This window comes from Dama dama, chromosome 22, assembly GCF_033118175.1.
Source record: "Dama dama isolate Ldn47 chromosome 22, ASM3311817v1, whole genome shotgun sequence".
NCBI lineage: Eukaryota > Metazoa > Chordata > Mammalia > Artiodactyla > Cervidae > Dama > Dama dama.
Genome location: NC_083702.1, coordinates 4,466,322 through 4,489,321, shown reverse-complemented (window position 1 = coordinate 4,489,321; position 23,000 = coordinate 4,466,322). Strand labels below are relative to the sequence as shown.

Below are 23,000 nucleotides of genomic sequence, written 5' to 3'. Positions count from 1 at the left end.
CAGCCCGCCACTCGGGCCGATGGGTGCGGAGGGGATCGGGTTTCACTCGCGCAGGGCGGGTGGGGGTGTGGGCGGGGGTGGGGGTGGGGTGCTTCCCGCCTATCGCGCCCCCCCTTTCCCAGGCCCCCACACCGGGCAGAAGTTTGGGGTCCCTGTCCCCGCCCCGGCCGTGGGCCTGCGCGCCCTTCGAGGATGGGTGCCAGGAGGGAGGGCACCCCAGGAGGGAGGGGGCCCGGAGGTCTCCGGCGGGGAGCGGCCGGGGGAGGGGAGCGGGCGCCCCGCGGCCCCGCCCCCGCCGCGCCCTCCCCGCGCCCTCCTCCGGGGCGGGATAATTGAACCGCGCGGCCGGGGCCCAGCGTTGGCTGCGGAGGCTCGGCCGGAGCTTGGAGCCCGCGCTGCCCGAAGCCGAGAGCCGCGCCCCGCGCCTTTGTCCGCCCGCTGCCCATGGAGCGCGCCGCCCCGTCGCGCCGGGTCCCGCTGCCGCTGCTGCTGCTCGGCGGCCTCTCGCTGCTGGCGGCCCGAGGTAGGGGCGCAGGGGGGCGTCGGGAGGGAGGGGGAGCCCCGAGTCCACGGCCCCCGCTTGAGTGACTCCCCCACCCCCACCCCCGACCCCTGGGGACCCCGCGCCCCGTGGGACTTTTGGGACTGCCGGCGCCTGGGGACGCAAGCCCGGAGCTGCGCCCCCGTCGGCGGTCCTGGGGCGTCTGAGCTGCCCGGTGGCGCTCCCCTCGCCACCCCACAACTACCCGCCTCCTGGTTTCCATCCTGATCACCTCCGCTGACTTGGGGACTTGTTTTAGAGACGGATGCCTCCAAACACATTCTCCCGCAGGTCCTCTCACTTCCAAACCCTGCCCACCCTAGCGCCCATCCACCCGCCGGGGCCAAAGTGCCGGCTGGGAGAGGGAAAGGCTGGTGGTGGCCAAGGTCGCCGCCCCACCCCCACCCTTCCCCCTCCCCCACCCCCATCCCCACACCCGTGGCTGCCCCTTGCCCCTGGAGCGCCCTTGGCATACCTGTTCTCACTCCTCCCACCTCCACCCTTATGCAGGGGCTGTGGTACCCAGCTTTCTGATGGGAAAACAGACTGGGGGGTGGGGATGGGTAAATTGCTCAAGACACAGCACCCGTCATGGAGTAGGGGGCGCTGGTGAAGGCCACAGAGAGGAAGGGTGTAGTCTGGAGGTGTTCAGGGTCACAGCTGTGTGTGGGGAGATCGCTGTCTGCCCTCCTGGGACACTGAGGACCCCAAGACGGAGGTGCTGCCAGCCTCCATATTCAGTGCGGCCAGGGTCGGGCCACCTCCAAACCCAACCGCCTGGTGGCAAGGGGGTGCAGGGGGGTCTCCACCAGCAGAGCCCCCAGCCCTGGGACTGACAGCGCTGGAATGGTGAGCACCCAGCTCATCCTTTCTCCCTTAATCCTCAAGGCCTCGCTCCTCAGGGGTGACCACAAGGCCCTGCCAATCCCAGCCATGACCTCTGACCTTTCCACTGACCCCAGTTGCTCGTCAGTCATTAGCTAGGCCAGCCCTCCTGGGGCCAGGCTCAGATTAGGGCTCCGACCACCCTCGGCATCTCCGGTTCTTTATCTCTGGCTTAGTTGAGCTGCTTTTAAACTCTCTGGTGACCACTCCCCTTCCTCTGTCAAAGGTCACTTGTCCCAGCTAATACCTTACTGGGATTCAGGGGTCCCTGGGAGGCTGGGGGTGGGGGCGGGGAGGGCTCTGCGCTCTGCAGAGGTTTCTTGGCTCCCTGGCCCCCTTTGCCGTAGACCTTCACGGAGCCCTGTCTGTTCCGGGCGCGGGCCTGTGCCCGGGACATGTCGTGGGTGGAGGAACGGGGCTCAGTACTGGCAGTGAGAGCCATCCGGGCCCGGGGGTTGATGGGAGGCTTCTTGGAGGAGTGGGTGCTTGAGCGGGAGCTGGTCAGGCAGGCAGGGGCGGAAGGGAATTCAGGGGACAGCGGGCTGGATCAAAAGCCCAGGGGGGCCCGGCACCTCCTGTGTCTAACACACAAGGAAACTGAGTCGCAGAGAGAAGGTCTAGTTGGGCTTTGCTGAGGCCGAGTCCCCAGACCCTCCACCGCTATCCCACCTCCTGTGTGAGAAGGGTCCCCTGCAGGCTGGCAGAGTCCAGCTTTGAAGGAGTGCCGAGGCATGCTAGGCTGGGATGGCTCCCCAGCCCTGACTGATGGTTTACTGCCGTCTTCTTCCTAGAGTGGGTCCTCACTTGAGGCGGGTAAAGAAGCCTCTCTCCTTTGCCCACTGATGAGAATGCCTGTATCTTTGGGGAGGTCCCTCTCTTGAATTTCAACAAGTTTGGTATGGTTTGGGGTGAGAGAAGGGGAGAGATCTGCCAGGTTCCTTTCTGTACCTGCAAACTCAGACGCTGTAAAGTTTCCCGAAGCCTTGTAAGGCCGAGAGTGACACTGTCCCCACCCACCCCCATAGAGCTGAGGGGGTCCCAGAGGAAATGTGCAGTTTAAAAGGGTCGCGGAAAAGGCCTTGATGGTGAGCCTTTTAGCTAACCTTCGGAACTCACTTAGTGACCAGGCCACAGGAAGGCAGAGGGGTGCTGCACTTCTGAGCCACGGGGGCGGAGTGGGAACCGCCGGTCTGTCCTGCATCCTTTTGTCTGTCCCGTTGGGCTTTCCTAAGAGCCAGGGTGGGAGGGAGTAAGAGAGGAGGAGGGAGGGTGTTGGGAAAGACGGTTGTGTTTTCTCCAAGACTTTCTTGGCTCCAACCGGGCAGCCTCTCCGACTGATCACAGAGAACGTCGCTGGGAGGAGAACAAAGGGGAGGGAGGACTTGGCCTGAAAACACGCGGCTGCGCCGCGGCTGCTCCGGAAGTCTCCCAGTCGGGTGGCAGGGGCTGGACAGGCTGAGGGGGGCTGCAGGAGAATGAGACTCAGGGTGTCTTGGGGGGTGGTGCCAGGGCCTCTTCTGGGGGGCCACAGCTCCAGGTTACGCCCCCTCCAGCACTGCCCGGGGCCACCCCACCTTGGGTGCATTTGAGCCCTGATGGTGGTGGGGGAGGAGGGTGGCTCACTCCCCTTTGGCACCTAGCAGACTTCTAGGAGAGCTCATTTGTGGAACTGACAACAGCTTTGCCTGTCGTCCCTCAGAAAAGAACCACGGGATGACCTGGTTTCTCATTTGTAAAATGGACATAACAGAAACCGACTTTTTAGGTCTCTTTGAGGATTGAGGGGGCTTCCCAGGTGGCTCACTGGTACAGAATCCGCCTGCAAAGCAGGAGACACCGGTTCGATTGCTGGGTTGGGAAGATGCCCTGGAGAGGGAAATGGCAACCTGCTCCAATATTCATGCCTGGGAAATCCTGTGGACAGAGGAGCCTGGCGGACTGCAGTCCGTGGGGTTGCAAAGAGTCGGACACGACTAAGCACACAGGAGGATTGAGGGCAAGACCGTAGGATACCTGTCGTGGGAGCTCTGTCATTATTACTTGTTATATGTGTTGTCCCCTTCCTAGAGTAGGACAGTGTCCTTTTCCCCAAGACTGCACTACTGAGACTGCATGTCCCCAGCCAGGAGCTGGGAGGGAGGCAGCTCTCAGGTGCCAAAGCCGTATTGGTAAAGATCATGCAAAGTGGCTCAGCTGGCCTCCTTAGGCGTTTGATCATCTATACGTGAGGTATCCGCTGAGGGCCAGCTCTGTGCCAGACACTGTTCTAGGTCCTGGGGATATGGCAGAGAGGAAGAGACCGGAGCCTTCTGCTCATGGGGCGTAATTTCCGGGAGATCCTGAAAAGTAGATGGTTCCAGACCAACTCCAGCTGGGAGTGAGTCAGGGAAGACTTCCTGGAGGAAGTGGCATGCAAACTGGGATGTGAAGGAGCAGATGGAGGGTGGGGAGGGTCACCATGGACAAAGGTTGAGAAAGCGAGTGAGAACGTGGGGCTTCCAGGAGTTCTGCCCCCACCTCGTGCTTGGGGAGCTTCCTCAGGAGCCTCCTCCCCAACACCATCCAGACAGCCTCTGCCATTCCTCTGAAGGGGGTGCTCTGTGAGCAGTGGATGCGGTGGGTGGAGCAACTTTGCAGGAAAACAATTCTAATAGGGTGCACGAGTATTTTGCCAGTATATCTCACACAATAAAAGGTTTTTCTTTTGCAAAACATCAGATCATAACAATTTCATTAATAAATGCTTGTGCAGGTTTCACATGGTTCCAGTTTCCTTGTAATGGTTTCAGATGAAACGAGGTGGGTGGGAACCTATTAGGTCAACTCCTGGGATCAGAGACCCTTCAGCCTGGAGGGGAGCTTAGTGCTGAGAGAGTGTGGCGCTGAGGGCAAGTCGTGTGTCCCTGGTTATCCAGCTTGCAGCAGGCAGGGCTGGACTGGAGGCTGTGCCCTGCGGCCGTCACTCTTTCCGCTGGTCACCGCCTTTAACCCCCAAGGCTGGTCCTGACAAGAGGCTGGGGCGGGAGGGAGCCAGCTGCCTGCATGTTATCAGGAGTGTCCTACGCCAGCCCACCCAGGGGTGGGAGCGGGCACTCCACCAGGGTTAGGAGACTGGACCCGAAAGTGACCCGAGAGAGCCTGACTGACTCCCACACGCTTTCTGCTCTGTTTCCTTAAATGTGGAAGGAAAGCTCTCTGCTCTAGGAACTTATTATAATTGAAGTCTTTTACATTTAGTCACTGATTTAGCGCTGTCAACAACCCCATGAAGTAGGTACAACTGTTATTCCCATTTTACTGCTGGGTTCCCAGGGGGCTCAGCGGTAAAGAATCCACTTGCCGATGCTGGAGACGCAGGTTCGATCCCTGGGTCGGGAAGATCCCCTAGGAGAAGGAAATGGCAACCCACTCCAGTGTTCTTGCCTGGAGATCCCCACGGACAAAGGAAACCTGGTGGGCTACCGTCCATGGGGGTCGCAAAGAGTCAGACATGACTTAGAGATTGAGCAACAGAGCAGTTACTCCAACAGGTGACTTGACCCAAAAGGAAGAACAGGTTCAAAAAAAAAAATACTGGCTCAGCCCATTAGCATGAAAACCCTCTGAGCTCTGGCATTTCAGAGCCGGTCCCGGCAATCAGTCCTTGCTCACAACAATGTTCGTCATCAGTGGAGGACACGGGACTCCGTGTGCCTTACCACTCGACTGGACGGACCCTTCAGTCCCATAATTGAGCGCTCCTGTTACCGAAAGAGTGTGGGATCCGGCTGCTCGCCACCCAAAAGCCAGTAAACAGGGCGGGTTGGTGGAAAGGAAAGTTTGCTTTATTTTAGGTGCCCGCAACTGGGCAGGGGGAGGGCAGACATCTATCTGTCCAAAGGCCAACTCCCCCCCTCCACTGGCAAACTGTGGGCAAGAGCTTTTATAGACAGACGTGGGGGGCGGGGCAGGCTACACGCAGAAACAGCACAGTCAGCTCTGAGCGTCATCTTCAGATTGCTCACCGGTGGTCTGACCGGCGTCATCTTGCTTGTTTCAGGTTCACTTAATCTTCAGTTCTGGGGTCCATCTGTTCCCATTTCTTTGAGGCCAGTTCTCGAAATCGTGGCAGCTTCTGTCATGGGTACAGTCTGGTCATCGTGCAGTTAACTTCTTCCACCTGGGGCTTCAGTATCTGTAAGACAGCTCACAGGACATGGCTCAGAGTATTATCTGTAGTCCTTGAGAAAGAACCAGCGGTCCTCGACTGTGCCCACTGACGACATTGTTATTCTTTGGTCTCCTCTGACTGTTTCCCTTTGCTTCTGGGTTCCTCATTTCTCTGATTAAACGTCTTTGACTCAAGTTTTCCACAGAGCGGAGGCAGGCAGAGGACGTGGAGGGGAGGGACGAACTTAAGGCCCTGCTCGGTTTCACTGTGCAGCCGAGGGGCTCGTTACAAAGGACAGGTGTTTTCCATGGTGGAGGCGGGGGGCGGCGTGCTAGGGAGGAGACGGCAACCGGGGCCCCTGAGGGGCTCACGGCTGGCTTGACAGGAGGGGAGAGCGGATCGGTGGATGAGCCTGTGCAGTGCTGGTCGGGCCATCCAGCCCGGGGCCCGACTTGGTCCTTCTCTCCCTCAGCTGCGGCCTGAGTCAGGCCCCCCTCCCCGCCCCCTGGGGAGGGGCTTAGGAGCCCCCTCTGAGCAGCCAGAGCCCCCAGTGCTTGTCCCACCGCAGACGTGCCAGCCTGGCCAGGGCCAGGAAACCAGATTCCCACCCGGCTCCGTCCCTGACTTCCTGGGGGATCCCATGGGCACGGGCCCCTGGTCACTCCTTCCCCACACCAGGGGCCCAGAGCCAAGGGGGTGAGCCTCCAGCCTCTGCCCCCGTCTTTCTGTGGCCGTCTCCTCTGTGCGCCTCTAGGGACATTTGTCCTGGGACTTAGGACTCACCCAGATAATCCAGGATGACGTCACTGGGAGATCCTTAGTTATAGCTGCAAGGACCCTCATTCCAAATAAGCCCACATTCTTAGGTTCCAGGCGTCAGGACACGGATGTGTCTTTTCTAGGGGACACCCCTGAAGCCACTATACGCCCTTGAGAGTAAACACAGAAACAGATGCGCTCACAGGAAGTCCCGTGGGGCCCTCTGCCACGGTGACTGTAACACGTGACTGCGGGACTCCGGTGGTTCTCAGGTGGGTGGTGGGGGCGCGGTGATCCTGGAACTCAGACGTCAGCGGCAGGGAGCCGTCTGTGAAAAGACCTGGGGAGGAGCGTTTGGGCAAAGGGGACGGAAGGCGTACACAGGCCTCCAGGTGGGGCCCGGTGTGTCAGAGGGACCACGGGATGGAGTGACGGGAGGGGAGGTGGGGGGGCCACGGCAGTTTGTGCAGGGCCTTAAAAGCCATGCTGCGGACTGTGGATTTTATCCCAAATGCCCCGGGGCCGGAGGCTCTTAAGCAGGGGAGTGACATCCCTTGCCTCACGTTTCCAGCAGCCCCTCTGTTGATGGATGGTGGATGGATCGCAGGGAGACCAGAAGGGAGGCTGAATAAGCCGGGGGGTGGGGGTGAGGCTCCTGCAGGGTCCAGGGTGAGGGATGCCCTGGAGAGGGTGGTGGCCTGGGGGCTGGGGAGAAGCAGACAGATCTAGAGAGTTGGGGAGGTTGAGTGGACAGGACTTAGGACTTGCTGAGGACTTGATGTGGACGGTGAGGGAGCTGGAATCATTCAGGCTGACCCAGTTATTTTGGCCTCAGCCTCCGGAGGCAGGATGACTGCTAATTACTGAGGCGGAGAAGCAGGACGGGGGTGGGCCTCGGAGTCCCGAGTGGACATCTTAGGTCTCCTGTTAGACGTCCGGGTGGAGTCTGGACAGACAGAAATGAGGGAGTCTCGGCCCGAAGGTGAGGCTGGACGAGACCACCCAGGGAGGCGGGGATGGAAGAAGAGGGAACAAGGGCCGGAGGCACTGAGCCCTCCCGGCAGTTTGAGGAGGGAAGAGCAGAGAGGACCCCTCCTCAGGGGCGTCCCCAGGGCCCGGGGTGGCAGCTAGGAGGCTGCCAGGGCTGGCTTTTAGAGGCCAGCTCTCAGAGTGTCTTTGTGCTAACGGCTTGAACCAGTATTTTTCTTTTCTTTTTTTATGAGCCTGTATTTGTTTTGAACCCATTTTTCCTTCTGACTTGTGTTGCCTGCCGGAGTGAAAAGTCCTGGAAGTTTTGTTAACCTACATGTGTGTCTCGTTTTGATGTGAGCCTTCTCTCCGAAACCCGCTGCACCTTTTCCATCATTGGTATGACGGCCCCCACCTCGGGCACAGAGAGGCCAGGCAGGGTGGCTGTGGACACACAGCTGCTTCGTGGCAGCACCAGGATTTGAACATGGGCAGCTTGGCTCTCTCGTCGTGTTTCGAAAGCAGGACGCTGAACGAACTGCCTCACTTGTCTTTCCACTTGAAAAGTCTGCCATTTTTCTAAGTCCAGCTTCAGGCAGAAGCCACCGTTTCTGGTTTTACGGTGGGTGGGTGTCAGCTTTAGAGTCACAGCCGGATTCGAATGCTGCCTGTTTGTCCCCTGGCCTTGGGCAACGGGCTGCATCTCTTTCCATCCCCTGTGTCCAGAGTTGCTCAGATCACACGAGATCATTCATCTGGCCGTGTCTTCCTGGACACTTCCTGGCTCTGGGACAGCCACGGGGCCAGGGGCAGAATGAGTCTTCCGTCCAGCCCTCATGGCACCGGAACACACACAGTTAATTATTTGTGCCAAAGCGCTGGGAAGTTAGGGGAGCAAAGAGACCATGAAAGGAAAGGCCGCTGCCCCGTGTTTGCGTGTGTGCATGGGTGTGTGTGTTGGGGGAGGGGGGGGCGTTGGTTCTGGAGGACTTCCTGGAGGAGAGGGCCTTTGAACGGGTGTGAATGAACTAGTCCGAGCAGAGGAGTGGACCCGGAACCCCCCAGCCTGGCAGAGCTTCAGTTTCCAAAAGCCGGGTGCAGAAGAGACTTGCCAGGTGTGCACATGTGTTCTGAGAGGTGAGGGGGAAGCAGAGGAGCTGGGTCCTGCAGGGGGAGATGCTGGAGAGATGGGGGCAGAAGGAGGGTGGCCCGCACGTCCTCGGGGGTTGGTCCAGGAGATCACATGAGCTGCCTGGAGGGAGTGGCGTGGAATGGACTTCTCTTCCCCTTCTCAGGGGTGTGCCTTCTGGTCCTGTCTCTCGCTGCCTCCTTTCAGCTGGTTCTCTATCCGAGACCCCGTCTCTCTGCTGGGGGCTGCTGTCCAGGGGTGTGTGGGCACCAGCTGTTCTAATGCTGGGGACAGGACTGGATCCATAAGAGCAGCCTCAGCGCCCCCTGCTTCCTCTCGGGGAGGCTGGGGGCCTCGAGGAGGGAGATGGGTCAGTCCTCGTGCTTGGCCACAGGGGGATGCAGAGGCGCTGGGACACACCCGGGAACAGTCTCCTGGCATCTCCCTGGGTTGTCATCTCCTTGAAGACAGAGTCCTGATTCTGGAGCCCACACTCCCGGCTCAGAGGGAGCCTGGCGCACGGAAGAGTCCTAAGAGGGGTGTTGCTGGCTCCCCAGGCTTGGGGGGGGGCGCCCTGCAGGGGGTGGGGATGGACTGAGTCTGGCATGGTTCGGTCTGGTTGGAATTTCCCGTTGGCATCTCATGGCAGCTCAGGCTTCCCAGTTATGCGGGTCCTGCACCCCACGGGGACCCCCTCCAGCTCTCTGCTGCGGCTTCAGGCTGTGCTGTGGGGCAGCTGGGCTGCGAGCCTTGCTTTAACTCTTCATTTTCCCCAATGAGGGGGTTAAAATAAAACCAAGTAGAGAGCTAACCAACCACCATCTCATATCTCAGCATTCCATGTGTGTGAAGGGCATTCTGATGCCCCAGAGTTTGAAAGGACATGGTCTCAGGCTTCCGTCTTTGTGAGTCTCATCCACACAGTCAGATCACACGGACCGGAGATGAAAACAGTGCTTTGCTGAGGTTTCTTCTTAGAGAGGGAAGTAACCCGAGGGAAAAGATTCCAGACTTGCCCGAAGCTCCACTTCTCTCTAAAAAGCGCTTCCTGCCCAGGACGGGCGTTGAGTGACCAGTTAGCACATGCTGGGTGTGAGTGAGTGGCATTGCTCCCAGTCTTGGGGACCAAAATAGTGGTGATGGCCTTGTCGCTCCAGGTTGCTCTCATGGCATGGTTTAGGAAGGCGGCTCAGACACGGAGGCTGTGCCTGAGGTCTCTTCCATTTTATTCCCTTTGGGAGATGGTTTCAGGGTCTGCTGGTGGGCCAGATGCCATCGGCTGCTGCAGAAACCCTTGGTACTGGTGAGGTGTAGCATCAGGTGGGGTTGACACCTCGGTTCTCTTCTTGCCTCCCGCCCGGCCTACCCCTGTGCCCTGTGACAAGTAGGGCCACGGCCTAGAATTCCGTCCCTCTTTCCCCTCCTGCCGATGGTGCTGAGTCCCTGCCGAGTGTGGTTGGGAGAAATGATGCTGGCAGGGAGTTCTCCCATCACCTCCAGAAAGCAACAGTAACAGTTTGAAAGAAGGGTTTTTGTTTAATGTTGGGTGCTCGGCTCCCCAGAACAACAATCATGGGAAAGTTACCCAAAGTAATTTTGACCCAAGGATGCATACATAACCGATGTCAACAGGACACAAAGAAAGATAGCGTGTCGCACTCAACCTGGTTTCAGTGGAGTAGCCAAGTTGGGGACCTTTGGAATCTGAAGACAAGGTGGACAGGTGGAGAAGATGTTCAATCCAGAGCTATTTGTTCCTGTAGTGAAATATCAAGTGGTGTAGACGTCCAGAGAGGGGGAGTGGGCTGGAGGCGAAGCTACGTGTCCTGGCACGGTGGCATAAGCAGGAATTTAAGGGGTGAGGGGTGGGGGGTTGGAGGGCTGTCTCCAAGGGGAGCCTCCCGTGTAGGGCTGTTACGAGGAAGACGGCAGTGTTCTGTCTGCTCTGACCTCTGCCGAGTCACCATCCCGCCTCGCCGTGGGCTCCCTGTGACCCCTCTGATGGGGGAGTATTTGGGGGGTCACCTCCCACCGAGGAGGGTGTGCTGACCTCAGTCACTGGGAGTTCCAGCTCTAGGGCGGCTTGAAGCATTCTGGGGGCATTCCAAGTTTCTGGATTGAGGGAAGGACTTCACATTTTATTGTTCTACTGAGAATAAGCTTCAAAGTGCTCAGGGCTCCCCAGCGGGAATCATTTCCAAATGTTTCTGCAGCTTGGGGCACAAAGTTCTTGCCCTGCTGAGCCAGCTGCGGGAGTCTGAGCTTTCCTCATGCTCGCCTTTCTCGGAGTTGAGGGAGGCGTAGGAGCTGCCACTGGTACCCCAGCCGTTCTGCACCCCAGGAGGGGGCCACGGCGCCCCCATTCCTCACGGGCAACGGCAAGCAGATTTCCTTTGTTCCTTTCACGTGTCGTGCAGCCACTGTTTACTGGAACCCCCTGTGTGCTCGGAACTTTATAAGCTCTACCCGTCTCCTCAGCCACTCTGCAAAGGTGTCGTGAGCCCCCATTTTGCCGCCGAGGAAGCTGTGGCTCAGAGAGGGGAAGCGTCCTGCCCAGGGAGGGTCACAGAGCAAGCAAGCACTGAACCTGGGATCTGATCCCAAGCCTTGTTCGGCTCCAAAGCTGACTCTCTTCCTGCTCAACCCTGTCACTGCAAAGGGCCAGCTTTGAGCTGAGGTCCGGGACGAGAAGCAGGCCCAGCTCTGCGTGGGTGGGAGGGTGAGGCAGACACATGTCGATGGAGAGTTTGCTCCAGGCTGGGCTGCTGGCAGGCGGGCTGCAGGAGGCGGGGAGAGACTGGATGGGAGGGGGGTGGGGTGGGCCAGGGCTGGAGGGGCTATGAGAGCCCCAAGGGGCAAGGCCGCAGGCGGGAAAGCTAAGTGGGGCCCGCTGGGGCTGGGCTGCAGGGGGACAGCACAGGGGATATCAGCCTCAGCGTCCGGCCACGTGGCTGGTCACAGTCGTCCTGCGAGTGAACCACGGGCATCGTGTCTAGGACGGCTCAGGTCTGGTGTTTCGTGAATGCTTTTCTTAAAATCAGTTGGAGCAAAAATGAAGGAAGGAAGGAGTGGGATCCCTGGAGGTCATCCATGCAACCAGAAGTCTCCCGCTCGTGGGGGACCTCTCATTTGAGAAGCCAGTGACACTCATTTTATTACTATCTGGGCCCCAGCCCACGGTGTCCCCCACAGTCACCAAACGGCAATGGGGGGGAGCATGGACGGGGAGAGCTGTGGTGGGGAGGGGCCGGGTGGCCGGGTGGCAGTGGGCTGGCAGGCTTTGCTCTGGGGTGACATTTAATCAGCCCCCTCGCCCTTAATCAGCCCCCCGGGGGCTCCCACTGCCAGCCCAAGGTTGGGCGGGTGGATCTTCTGCTCAGCGCTCCCCGGCCCTGGGATGGGGATCCTGGGGTCACCGGTAGGGGACTTGGCGAGGCCCTTCCTTCTCCTGCTCGGGAGGTGGCCGGTCCATTTGCAGCAACGTGGATGGACCTGGAGATGGTCATCCTGAGGGAAGTAAGGCAGACAGAGGAGGAGAAATGCCATGGGACATCCCTTGTATGTGGAATCTAAAAAGAAATGATACAAATGAACTTGCAAAGCGGGAAGAGACTCACAGACTTAGAAAATCGATTTATGGTTGCCAGGGGTAAGGGATAGTTAGGGACTTTAGGAAGGTCATGTACACACTGCTGTATTTAAGATGGATATTAACAAAGACATTGCGTAGCACATGGAACTCTGCTCAATGTTATGTGCCAGCCTGGATGGGAGAAGGATTTGGGGGAGAATGGATACGTGTTTATGCATGGCTGAGTTTCTTTGCCGTTCGCTTGAAACTACCACAACATTGTTAATTGACTATACCTCAATGCAAAATGCTTTCAGTGTTAAAAAGTAAATTAATAAAAAATAATTTAAAAAGAAATGTCCTATCCAGGCTCTGGCTCTTCACGCCAGCATGGACCATGCCCACTGGATCTTCTGGGGGTGACCACTTGCTGCCTCGGGGCTCCAGGCATAGTTTGTCCCCAGAGGTGCTCGAGGTAACTGTGGGCAGGTCGTCACAGCCGGTGTTACTGGACACACTGGCCTTGAGCTGAGTCCAGGAATGGCCCTCTCTTCTGGGGCCACCTCGAGGGCTGGGCCTTTGAAGGACGGTGGGCTCAAACAGAACACCCAAGGCCATTGGTGCCAGGAAACGCTGCCAAGCCTGGTGGGATTTATCCCATGGGGTGCACAAAAGCCAGCCATGAGAAAGCATGTTCCTAAAGTCCAATTTTGAAATGGCCGGTCCAGAGGTGACCTTCCGTCCGGGTGCAGAGGCTGTTGCCCCTCTCGCCCCCTCCTGGCCATGGGAGGAACTGGGGCTGAGGGCACCTTGGTGCCTGGCGGCTCCTCCCTTTGGTAACCATGGGGTCCTGTCCTTCCGTGAGCCGGGGGGCCCGTCAGGGGGCAGCCTGGGCTGCGGATGGAGGGCTGGGTGCCCAGTGCAGCCGCGAGGGCGTCGGTGTGCCAGCGGCCATCTTTCCTCTTTGTAAGCAGAGGCAAATCTGTGACAAGTCTGGGGCAGAAACTGTCACCAGCTTCAGTTCTGATGCCCTAGCAAGTGGCAATGACAATTAAACGAGAGCGCAGGTGGGTCTCAGAAATGCAGGCTCCTTGCTTCTCCCTGGAGCCGGCTGGCTGCATTTGCAGCCCCCGGGTATCCGTTCCCTCCTCTGGGCTCTGCTCCCGCGGTACCCTCCCCCTGGGTGGTGTTCACTTTCTACTCTCCGGGGAAGCCTTCTTTGGTTGTCCCAGTTTGGGGGGTGCTCCAGGCCGCCTCCATTCTGCACTTTGTCTTTAGTGACCCCCGCAGGAGTGGGGTCGGTCGTGTCCTGGACACCCTGACCACCAGGCTGTCTGCGTCCCCAGCCTCTGGCCCCGGAGCAGGGATCCTGGGTGCTGAGCCACAGCCCCGACAGAACGGTTTTGGGAAGATCGTGGTTGAGGTCTCAGGCCTTTTCAGGAGGAGCACGCTCCTGGGTCTCCTAGCCCCAGCCCCAGTGGAGTTTTCAGGACGTGCTTGTCGGGTGACTGAAGGATGCTTCAGCATCAGCCCGGGATGCTGTGAGGCGGCGTCCAGATGGTGCGGCCGGGAGGGGGGTGCCCTCGGCCACCCAAGGGAGGCTGCCCATCCCAGGGGCCCTGGGGGTGGTGGTGAGTCACCTGCCTCCTGTCACCCTGTTATCCTCCCCGCACAGCGGGCGCAGACGTCCCCATGGAGGCTTGCTGTGCAGACGGACATCGAATGGCCACTGAACACAGGGACTGCTCGCTGCCCTATGCCTCGGAATCCAAGGAATGCAGGTACGTCTGCCAGCGCTTCACCAGAAGAGCGTCCCTCTAGACAAAAGCAGGGGAGGAAGGGAGAGTGGGTGGCAGACCCCCAGGGGGAGCCTAGGCACCAGGACCAGGCTGTGGGTGGGGGGGTGGTGCATGGGCTGCTGACCCCTGCCTCCCTCCCCACTCTGTGCCCCCATGGTCCCCGTACATGTCTCTGCTCACCCTTCCCGTGCCTCCCTGGCATCATCAGGGCATCCTGATGTTTCGCCAGGCTGCACGCAAGAAGACCTGGGTTTGCAGCCTCCGCTGCCACAGCTGGGCACTGTGACCAAGTCACCCAGAAAGGGGGTGGTTACTGGGGACGGGGGAAGTCATGTGATCTCAAAGCACTGGAAGTGCTTTGCCAATAAAAGCACGGGCCGCTTTCAGACCCCGACACACAGACGAACCAGTCCCAGAGCATAAGTTCTCCTAGGCCATTGTCCACCTTATGCAATAGCCAATGTCTGGATCAACTATGTTTATTCCTCTCTCTCTAAATTAACTCAAGCTCTTTCAAAGGTTTGGGAGGACGTAAGCTTAGAATGGGCTTCCCTGGTGGCTCAGTGGTACAGAAAATGCCTGCAGTGCAGGAGACCCAGGTTTGATCACTGGATTGGGAAGATCACCTAGGGAAGGAAATGGCAGCCCACTCCAGTATTCTTGCCTGGAGAATCCCCATGAACAGAGGAGCCTGGCGGGCTACAGTCCACGGGGTGGCAAAGAGTCAGACACTACTGAGGTGACTGAGCACCCGACTGCAAGCTTAGAATAAATGATAAAGATATGTCATGTTGAGCATCACTGTCAAAATAATACGAAAATAATAGCAAGTCTTTAGGAAGCACCTACTTTGTGCTGGGCATTTGTGCTGCCCAGCATCTTGTTTAGCTCCGTTACTGACCCATTTTACAGATGAGAAAACTGACCTTTCCCCAGAGTGCTCAGCTGGGGGCATTAGGACTTGGACCCAGATCTGCTTCCCTGGGGAGCAGAGATCGGGAGGCAAGGGTATGAACACGTTCCATCACATGCCATCCGTTCATGCTCTCTGCCCCTGATCTGAGCCAGAGCAGCTTTGACTTGGGGGTTCTGGGTGGAGAGCTGCCACAGACAGAAAGAATGTGCAGGGGAGGCTCGTCCGCCTCATTCTGGAGTCTTGCATTTGTGTTGGCATCGAGCATTGAGAGGCTGCTGCCTGCCAGCAGTGACGGAGTATGTAAAGCTCCATTGAGGAAATTCTTGAAAAGTCAAAAGCATCATAGACCAAACAAAAGATGGAGAGAACAGGGCACTCGGATTGTCTGGACTGAGTGGGAGACTGTGCCGGGAGGATTTACGGCGCGTCTGATGAGTGAGAGCTGAGACTGCGGCGTGAGGCTTCGCACCAGAAATGTCAGAGGGTGGCTGGCAGTTTGGGGCGAAGCTGGCCGGTGAGCGCCAAACATTCTGTTTACAGACTGGGCCCAGAGAGGCAGACGGGCCCTGGGGACCCATCGGGCTGGCTTTCAGACTGTGTGACCTGAGCCAGCTTGGACCCTCAGTTTCCCCAAACGTTAAAGCAGGACAGTGATAATGACCAAGGGGAGGGAAGCAGCTGGGACCACCGCCCTAGGCAGAGGAGTGTACTTGTCTGCTCAGGCCACCAGCACAGACACCTCTGCCCAGGCGGCTTAAACCACAGACATTTACTGTCTCACAGTCTGAAGACAGGCGTCTGAGGTCCTAGTTCCTCCTGAGGCCTCTCTCCTGGGCCTGGAGATGCCACCTGCTCCCCACATCCTCATCTCTTCTCCTCTCTCTGTGTGTTTCTGTCCTAGTCTTTCTTTTTTAAAAAACATTTTTATTAAAAAAACTTTTTTGGGGGGGCTGCAGCTCGCAGGATCTTAGTTCCCCAACCAAGGCTCAAGCCCGTGCTCCCTGCAGAGGAAGAACAGAATCTTACCCACTGGGCCGCCAGGGAAGTCCCCACAAGTTCAGTGTTATCATTTTTAATGAAGAGCGAGAAGGGAGAGAGCAGGTCAGAAGTCAAAGCTGGTTTAAGAGGCTCCTCTTACTGGTTAAAGGGCACAGGAAACAAGAACCACCGGCCACCTGGTAACTCAATAATTCAAGTGCTGTTTTTCTCCTTTCAAAGTGGCATTGTGCCAGGCCCTCCAGTTTTAAGTTTTCATTCCTTTGGCAAATCTTGATTGATCCTCGGTGCTGTCCTAAGCTCAGGGTGAGCAGACGATGTCTCTGGTTCGTAAGAAGGCACGAGGTGTCTTGGAAAGGAAAGCCTAGGGATAAGAGGCCGGGTCTCCTGATCAGAGTGGGTTTACAATTTCAGATAGAGATGTCTGGGGGTGCCTTGCTGAGAATGGGTGTCTCATCAGGGCCTGAAGGAGGCGAGTAAGCCAGCCGAGTGACTGCAAGATCACTTGTCCAAGTCGAAGGGCAGTAAGGGGAGAGCAGCTCCAAATCTGCCTGCAATGCAGGAGACTCGGGTTCGATCCCTGGGTCAGGAAGATCCCCTGGAGGAGGAAATGATAACCCACTCCAGTATTCTTGCCTGGGAAATCCCACGGACGGAGAAGCCTGGCAGCCTACAGTCCATGGGGTCGCAAAGAGTCGGACACGACTGAGCGACTAAACCATTGATTGTCCAGCTCTCTGGACACCCAGCTCTGGCCCAGGCCCACCAGTGCAGAGCTTCATAACTGCTGCCCCGGAAGGACCCCAGTGTGGGAAGCTGTGCTTCCCCTCCAGGGCATCCCTCTCTCATCCCTGAAGCCTCTGCATGGGGCCTGGCACACAGTAGGGCTGCAACCAAATTTTTTAAAAATTGCAGTAAAATATACATAGCACTCAGTGGTGTCTGACTCCTTGTGGCCCCATGGACTGTAACCCTCCAAGCTCCTCTGCCCATGGAATTTTCCAGGCATGAACACTGGAGTGGGGTGCCATTTCCTACAGATTGCACCATCGTGACCATGTTTAGGGGTACAGTTTAGTATATTTGCATCACTGTCCCACCATCCCCAGAACTTTTTCATCTTCCTAAACTGAGGCAGAAACTCCTTGTTACCCTCCCTGCCTCGGCCCATCCCTTCTGTGTTCCATCTTCATGAGTTTGACTCTTTTGGGCCCCTCACACAAGTGGAATCACAGTATTTATCCTTTTGTGTCTGGCTTCTTTCACTTAGCTCTCTGTCCTCAGAGTTTCTCCACATTGTAACACGTGTCTGGGTTTCCTTCCTAGTTGAGGCTGCATTCAGCCCCTTCTTATGTACAGACCACACTTGGCTTGTCTGTTCCTCGATGGATACTTGGGTTGCTCCCATCTTCTGGTGGTTATGAATCATGCTGCCGTGAACCTAGGTGCGCCAACGTCTGAGTCAACTGCTTTCTGTTCTTTCGGGTTTATACCCGGAGTTGGGATCACTGGATCCGACGCTCATTCTGTTTGAAATTTTTTGCGGAACTGCCACACTGCACCGTCTAACACCCCACCCGCAGTGCACGAGGTTCCGATTTCTCCGCAATGCATGTTCTTTTCTGTTCAGCCAGTAAACATCTTTGAGTGAACGGATAGTTGGACGCACATCTGTTTGCTCTCCCTAACAATTTAGTAGAATGTCGGTTATTTGCAAATTGACCGAGGGCATGAGTGAATGTGTGGTAACAGAGTATAGGCATGTTTCATTTTCTTGTGCTTCAAAGGTTGGAATTTTTTTTTTTTAAACAAATTGAAGGTTTGTGGTAATTCCATGTTGTCAGATGATGGCTAGCATTTTTTAGCAATGATGATTTTTGTTAAGGTATGTATTGCTTTCTAGACATAACACTATTACACACTTCATGGGCTGCAGTGCAGTGCAAGCGTAACTTTTATATGCTCCAAGAAACTGGAGAATTATGTGACTTGATTTACCGTGGTGGTCTGGAAGTAAACCTGTAGTCTATCTTTGCATGTATTGGCAGACCCAGGCTGGAGCCCATGGACAGTTCTAGAAGTGCATGAGAAGCCGGGTGAAGAGCTCCAGCCCCACAGAGTGGAGGCTGGGGCCACGGCCGCCTGGCCAGCCACGCGGGGGGCCGGCGGGGCCCCACCCTCTCCGGTCCAGCACAGGCCTGGCAGCTCTTCCTGCCCTTGTTGGCAGCCCCAGAGCCGGGAGTGTCCGGGGTCTGGGGGGAGCCACGCCTGTGATCACACACCTCTTGCTCCCTGCCCTCCCTGCCTGGAGCTGTCTCTGAGGGACCACGTCTGGCAGGTCCACCTCGAGGACCTTCTTCCTGGAGACCCTAGCAGGGCTAGGAGATGAGGGTACAGCGGCCCTGGCTCACTCTTGGCCATGGGCAGCCTCCTCCGCCTCGCTGGAGCTATTTCCTCTGATTCCAGAACCTGGGGAGATGTGTATTGATAAAGGAAGAGAGGGTGCAGACCCGAGCCAGCCCTCATCTGTTTTTTTTAATTTGTTTTTAATTAAAAAAAATAACTCCTTTGGCTGTGCCGGGTCTTGTTGCAGCATGTGGGATCTTTAGTTGCAGCACGTGGGGTCTAGTTCCCTGACCAGGTATTGAACCCTTGTCTCCTGCGTTGAGAGCGCAGTCTTAGCCACGGGACTACCAGGGAAATCCCAGCCGTAATCTGGTTTGTGTTACAGATAGCTGGGAACTTTCTGTGGATGAGGCTCAGTGCTCGAGAGATGAAGTTGGTCTCTTGAACCCACTCCCAGGCACCACCCTGCATTCAGTCTTTCTGATTAAACACTGTCGAGCACCTTCCGTATGCGGGTGTTGTGTGTGTATCTCGGTGTGTGTCTGTGGATGAGCGGCAGGGGTGGGGAAGGGGAAGCCCTGTCCGATGTGACAGGGCTGCCGTCCCCGAGCGGCTGCTGCTTCCGGGCCCTGGGTACACCTGGCAGGCCCCCCACCCCGCCGAGCCCCTGGCACACCCCACGCCCTCTGCCCACAGGATGGTTCAGGAGCAGTGTTGCCACAGCCATCTGGAGGAGCTGCACTGCACCACGGGCATCAACCTGGCCAACGAGCAGGACGGCTGCACCCCGCCGCGCGGCAGCAACGCCAGCCTGGAGGCCGTGTTCGTGAAGGTGAGGACCCGAGGCCTGGGGCGCTCTCCTCCCTGCTCCCCGCACTCAGGCAGCCTTTCCCTCTGAACAGCAGGGTGTGCAAAGCCCCGGGGGCCGGAAGGACCACTCAGATCTCCCCACCAGCTCTAGTGTATCCAGGAAACTCTGGGCCACACCCCAGAGTTGCAGCACACGGGGTCTGGTTCCCTGACCAGAGGTTGAACCCGGGTCCCCTGCACTGGGCGTGCAGACTTAGCGCTGCAACCCAGGCCCTGTCCAGCACTGGGGAAACGGGGATGGAGTGACCCAGCCCTGCCCTGAAGACTGCCAGCGGGGGTCCCCAACCTCCGGACCATGGATCAGTACCTCCTGTCGGATCAGCGGCAGCATCGGATTAGATGTAAAGGGCACAATCAACATAGTGCGCTTGAATCACCCCGAAACCATCCTCCACCCCAGTTTGTGGAAAAACTGTCTTCCATGAAACCAGCCCCCCAGTGCTGAAAAGGTTGGGGACCGCTGACTGCCAGTCCCAGGGCTTCAAATAGGGATTCCAAGGTCAGCGCATGGGTCACCTGGGCTTAGGGCCTTCTGAACCCTCAATTCAAGGTAGGCATCCCCACCTCCGCCCCCAGGAGGCCCTCAAACTTCTCTGCTCTCCCCAGCTAGTCAGAGCTCAGAATGGGCCCATACATATGCCTCTGAGAACGCATGACCTCCATAACTGCCCTAGAAGAAAAAACTGAGGTTCAGAGAGGCCCACACTCCAAAGTGACCTCTCAGCAAGGGTCCTTTGAGATCAGCAGTGAGGTGAGGCTGGGAGCGGGGTCATCTGGCCCAGAGGGAGCCCTGTCCAGAAGGTCAGCCATGAATGGATGTCATGCATCCTTGACTCCAGACCCAGGCCAGGTCCCCACGGCCTCCGTCCCTGTGGAAGCCTGCATCTTTGCTTGGATGTGGAGAGGTTCCTGAGAACGTTCCGAGGTCTGAAAACTGCAAATAAACCAGGCTGTCCCTCCCTTACCACTTACCAAGGGAGAAAAATAGCCCGACCATGAGGAGCTCAAGTTTGGAAAGTTAATTAACCTGGTCATTTGGGTTTCTGGTGGAGGTGCCAGGTGACGAAACCGAATTCCCTGGAAGAAAGATTTCCTGTTGCCCGTTAGGAACCCATGAAGTAATTTCAAGGAGAGAGAATTGGAATGAGGTCTGGATTCCGGGAGGGGGAGTGGGTCTCCCTTCTGGAGCGCGTCTTTTCACACAGAGTGGGACATGGAGGGATATTCCCCGTCGAGGAGTTGGAGGTCCAGCACCCCTCTGCCCACTCTCAGCTTTTGTGGGCTTTTCATAGGAGGAGGTTGGGGGGGCGGGTAGGGGAGCGGGGGCTGGTCAAGGGGGTTCCTGGGAGCTGGGGCCTGAGATGCTTAGAGCCGGCCTCCCAGAAAGGGGGCTCTGCCTGGGTCCTCAGACTTCAGAGAAAGGCCTGGAACATTCTAAGGGGTGTGGAAACTGATCGCCTTGGCCGATGAGCCGTTTGTGTTTCTGGGAATGATGACTGAGGACGTACAAGGTGGAGGAGGTCACTGGGACTCCTGCTCTTTCTGCAGGATGTGAGACCCTCGGCCTCCATGAAACTCAGGCAAAACCACACCCCTACCCCCCACCACCCACTCCTGCTCCAGACCTTTGGAACGTTCTGTGCATTTCTTAGAGTGATGACCGAAATGGAGCTTTTCATGTGCCAGGGGTGAATGTTGTTTCTGGACTTCAGATGTGACTTTGGGGAACACTGGGGTATGCAGGTGACAGCGGCAACTCTGTCCCCCACCTGCTGACCTGTCTTGAGGTTCTCTTCCTGCTGCCCGAACCACCCTGACTGGGGTGAGGAGGGAGAGACAGGTGTATATTCATCGTCCCAGGCGTGGTAGAGAAATCTCAGCGGGTGCGGAGGGTGTGGACCCTTAGGGAGCCCCCCTTGTGGGAGCCCCGGGGGACCCTCTCCTAGTCCCCGTCTTCCTGGAGGCCCTGCTGGACCGGCTGGGATTTGGGGGGGGGGTCAGTCAGATGTTGTGGAGTGTGTGCTGGGATCAGCCCCTTTAAGGTTCCTTTCAAAACCAGGACCTATGAGGTTCGGGGGGCAGCAAGCCTTGGGCTCAGCTGGCTTTGCTATTTCCTGCCAGCGTTTAGAAGAGGCAGCCGAGTCAGGCGTGTGTCTTCCCCGTCCGGGGAGAATCCCCACGGGGGTGGGGGTTGAGGGGTCCGTGGGATCCGCTGTGTTGCGTGTCTGGCTTCTCCATCAAGAGTCTCTGCCTGTGTTTGCAGAGGTGCTGCCACTGCTGCCTGCTGGGGCGGGCGGCCCAGGCCCAGGGCCAGAGCTGTGAGTACAGCCTCATGGTCGGCTACCAGTGTGGGCTGGTCTTCCGGGCGTGCTGCGTCAAGGGCCAGGAGACGGCAGACTTTGCCCCGGGGGACGGTGGGGACCTCCAAGAAACAGGTAAGTCCCCCTTTTCTTCCCTCTGGGGCAGGGCAGTCAGTCAAGGTTATTTAGAGAAGCAGAACCCATAGGATGTGGGGAGGGAGAGACGATTTATTTTAAGACACTGGCTCACACAGCTGGGGGAGCTGGCAGGTCTGAAGCCTGCAGGCTGTGTACGCAGGCCAGATGCCCAGGGGAGCACTGATCTTCCAGCTCAAGTCTGAAGGCCCTCTGCTTGCAGAGCTCCTTCTTGCTTGGAGGAGGCCAGTCCTTCTCTTAAGGCCTTCATCTGATTGGATGGGGCCCACCCACTTGATGGAGGGCAGTCTGCTTTACTCAAAGTCTGCTGATTTAAGGGTCAATCTCATCTAAAAAATACCATCCCAGCTGTGTCCAGACTAGTGCTGGATGAAATATCTGAGCACCGTAGCCCCACCAAGCTGACCCCTAAAGCTGACCATCACGGGTGGTGTGGGCTTGCACGTTGACCATTGCCTTAACTCTGCAGAGACTGGTTCTGGTTGTCAGAGCAGGTTCATGTTTCTCACTGTCCTGGAGTGAAACCAAGGGCTTGGAATCTGGGATCTGACGAATCTGTGTGCATGTCCCTGTCCTGATGTATTTGGGGCAAACTGATGGATCCAGGTCTCAGTTTCCTCATCTGTGAGATGGGGACGCCTACAGTCCCACTTTCTCAGGTTGCTGGGATGAAATGGGAGAAGGGGTATATGGTGTTTGCCATCACAGTTCGTCTCATCCCTCCAACCGCCTAGGGCAGCGTAGGTGGCTGGCCACGCTCTTGTTTACCCGTGTTTCACAGATGAGGTCCTGGCATTCAAGGTCACATGGCCGACTCACGGCGGAGGCAGAACTCTGGCCTTCCGATGCCTGGCCAGTGCCCTCTCTCCATCTGGAGCTGATGACATGTAGACAAGAGGCTGGGGGACCACTCATTAATAGCAGTCTGTGAGCATTCAAACATAGATATTTATTCAGTGTAGGGGTGAGTGACCCCCAAAGCAGCTTCAAGACAGCTCCCAGCTGTATTTCCATCAGTTTAGCTCCCCACCCTCCGTTTGTCTGAAGCCACGTCAATCCTGAAGCCTTGGGGCATGGTTCAGTTACACGGTTCAGGAAACTTCTCCGTTGTCTAATCATCTCTTCCACTTATGCAATGGTTTCCTGTGCCATAATGGAAACAGCCCTGGAAAATTTCAGGCGTCTGCTCTGCCCCAAGCTTGCTGCCTGCCCGGGACCTTTGCTTTCTCAGTCTGAGCTCCGTCTGCCCTCTGTTCAATGTGGGGAAGGGGCAGGGAGCAGGTCAGAGGAAGAGCTCACAGACCAGTGGTCCCTAAGCCAGGCCATCCGTTCCTGTGGCTTTGGGGCCCTGGGTCAGATGACCCATCTTTCATTCTTTGTTTTGACTTCTCAAGTCCAGGGCTCCGCCGTGCAGCTGACTTCAGATATCTTAGTCATAAAGGGAACTGGAACCACGTTCTGGCTCCCTCCTTGACTTTTGAGATGACGTTTTCACTTTAAACAAACTCAGATTCTTCACCCTGGTGGAGACTTTCTCCTGTGTCTCCGGGGAGGACTTTTGTTGATTTATATCTTGGTTCGTTAATGGTGTCTGAGCTTTTCTGTTGCTCCAG

At 57.2% G+C, this 23,000-nt stretch overlaps 1 protein-coding gene across 2 annotated transcripts in view; it reads left to right on the top strand.

Moving 5' to 3' along the window:
- The first annotated feature begins 368 nt into the window (after nt 1–368).
- FBLN1 (fibulin 1) overlaps nt 369–23,000 on the top strand; it is an 82,236-nt gene continuing 59,604 nt past the window's right edge. For both annotated transcript variants that reach the window (XM_061124341.1, XM_061124342.1), the window contains exons 1-4: nt 369–523; nt 13,680–13,785; nt 18,758–18,893; nt 21,195–21,366. In XM_061124341.1, coding sequence (XP_060980324.1) covers nt 445–523; nt 13,680–13,785; nt 18,758–18,893; nt 21,195–21,366 — 493 coding nt within the window. In that variant the 5' untranslated portion in view covers nt 369–444. The remainder of the gene's footprint in view (nt 524–13,679; nt 13,786–18,757; nt 18,894–21,194; nt 21,367–23,000) is intronic.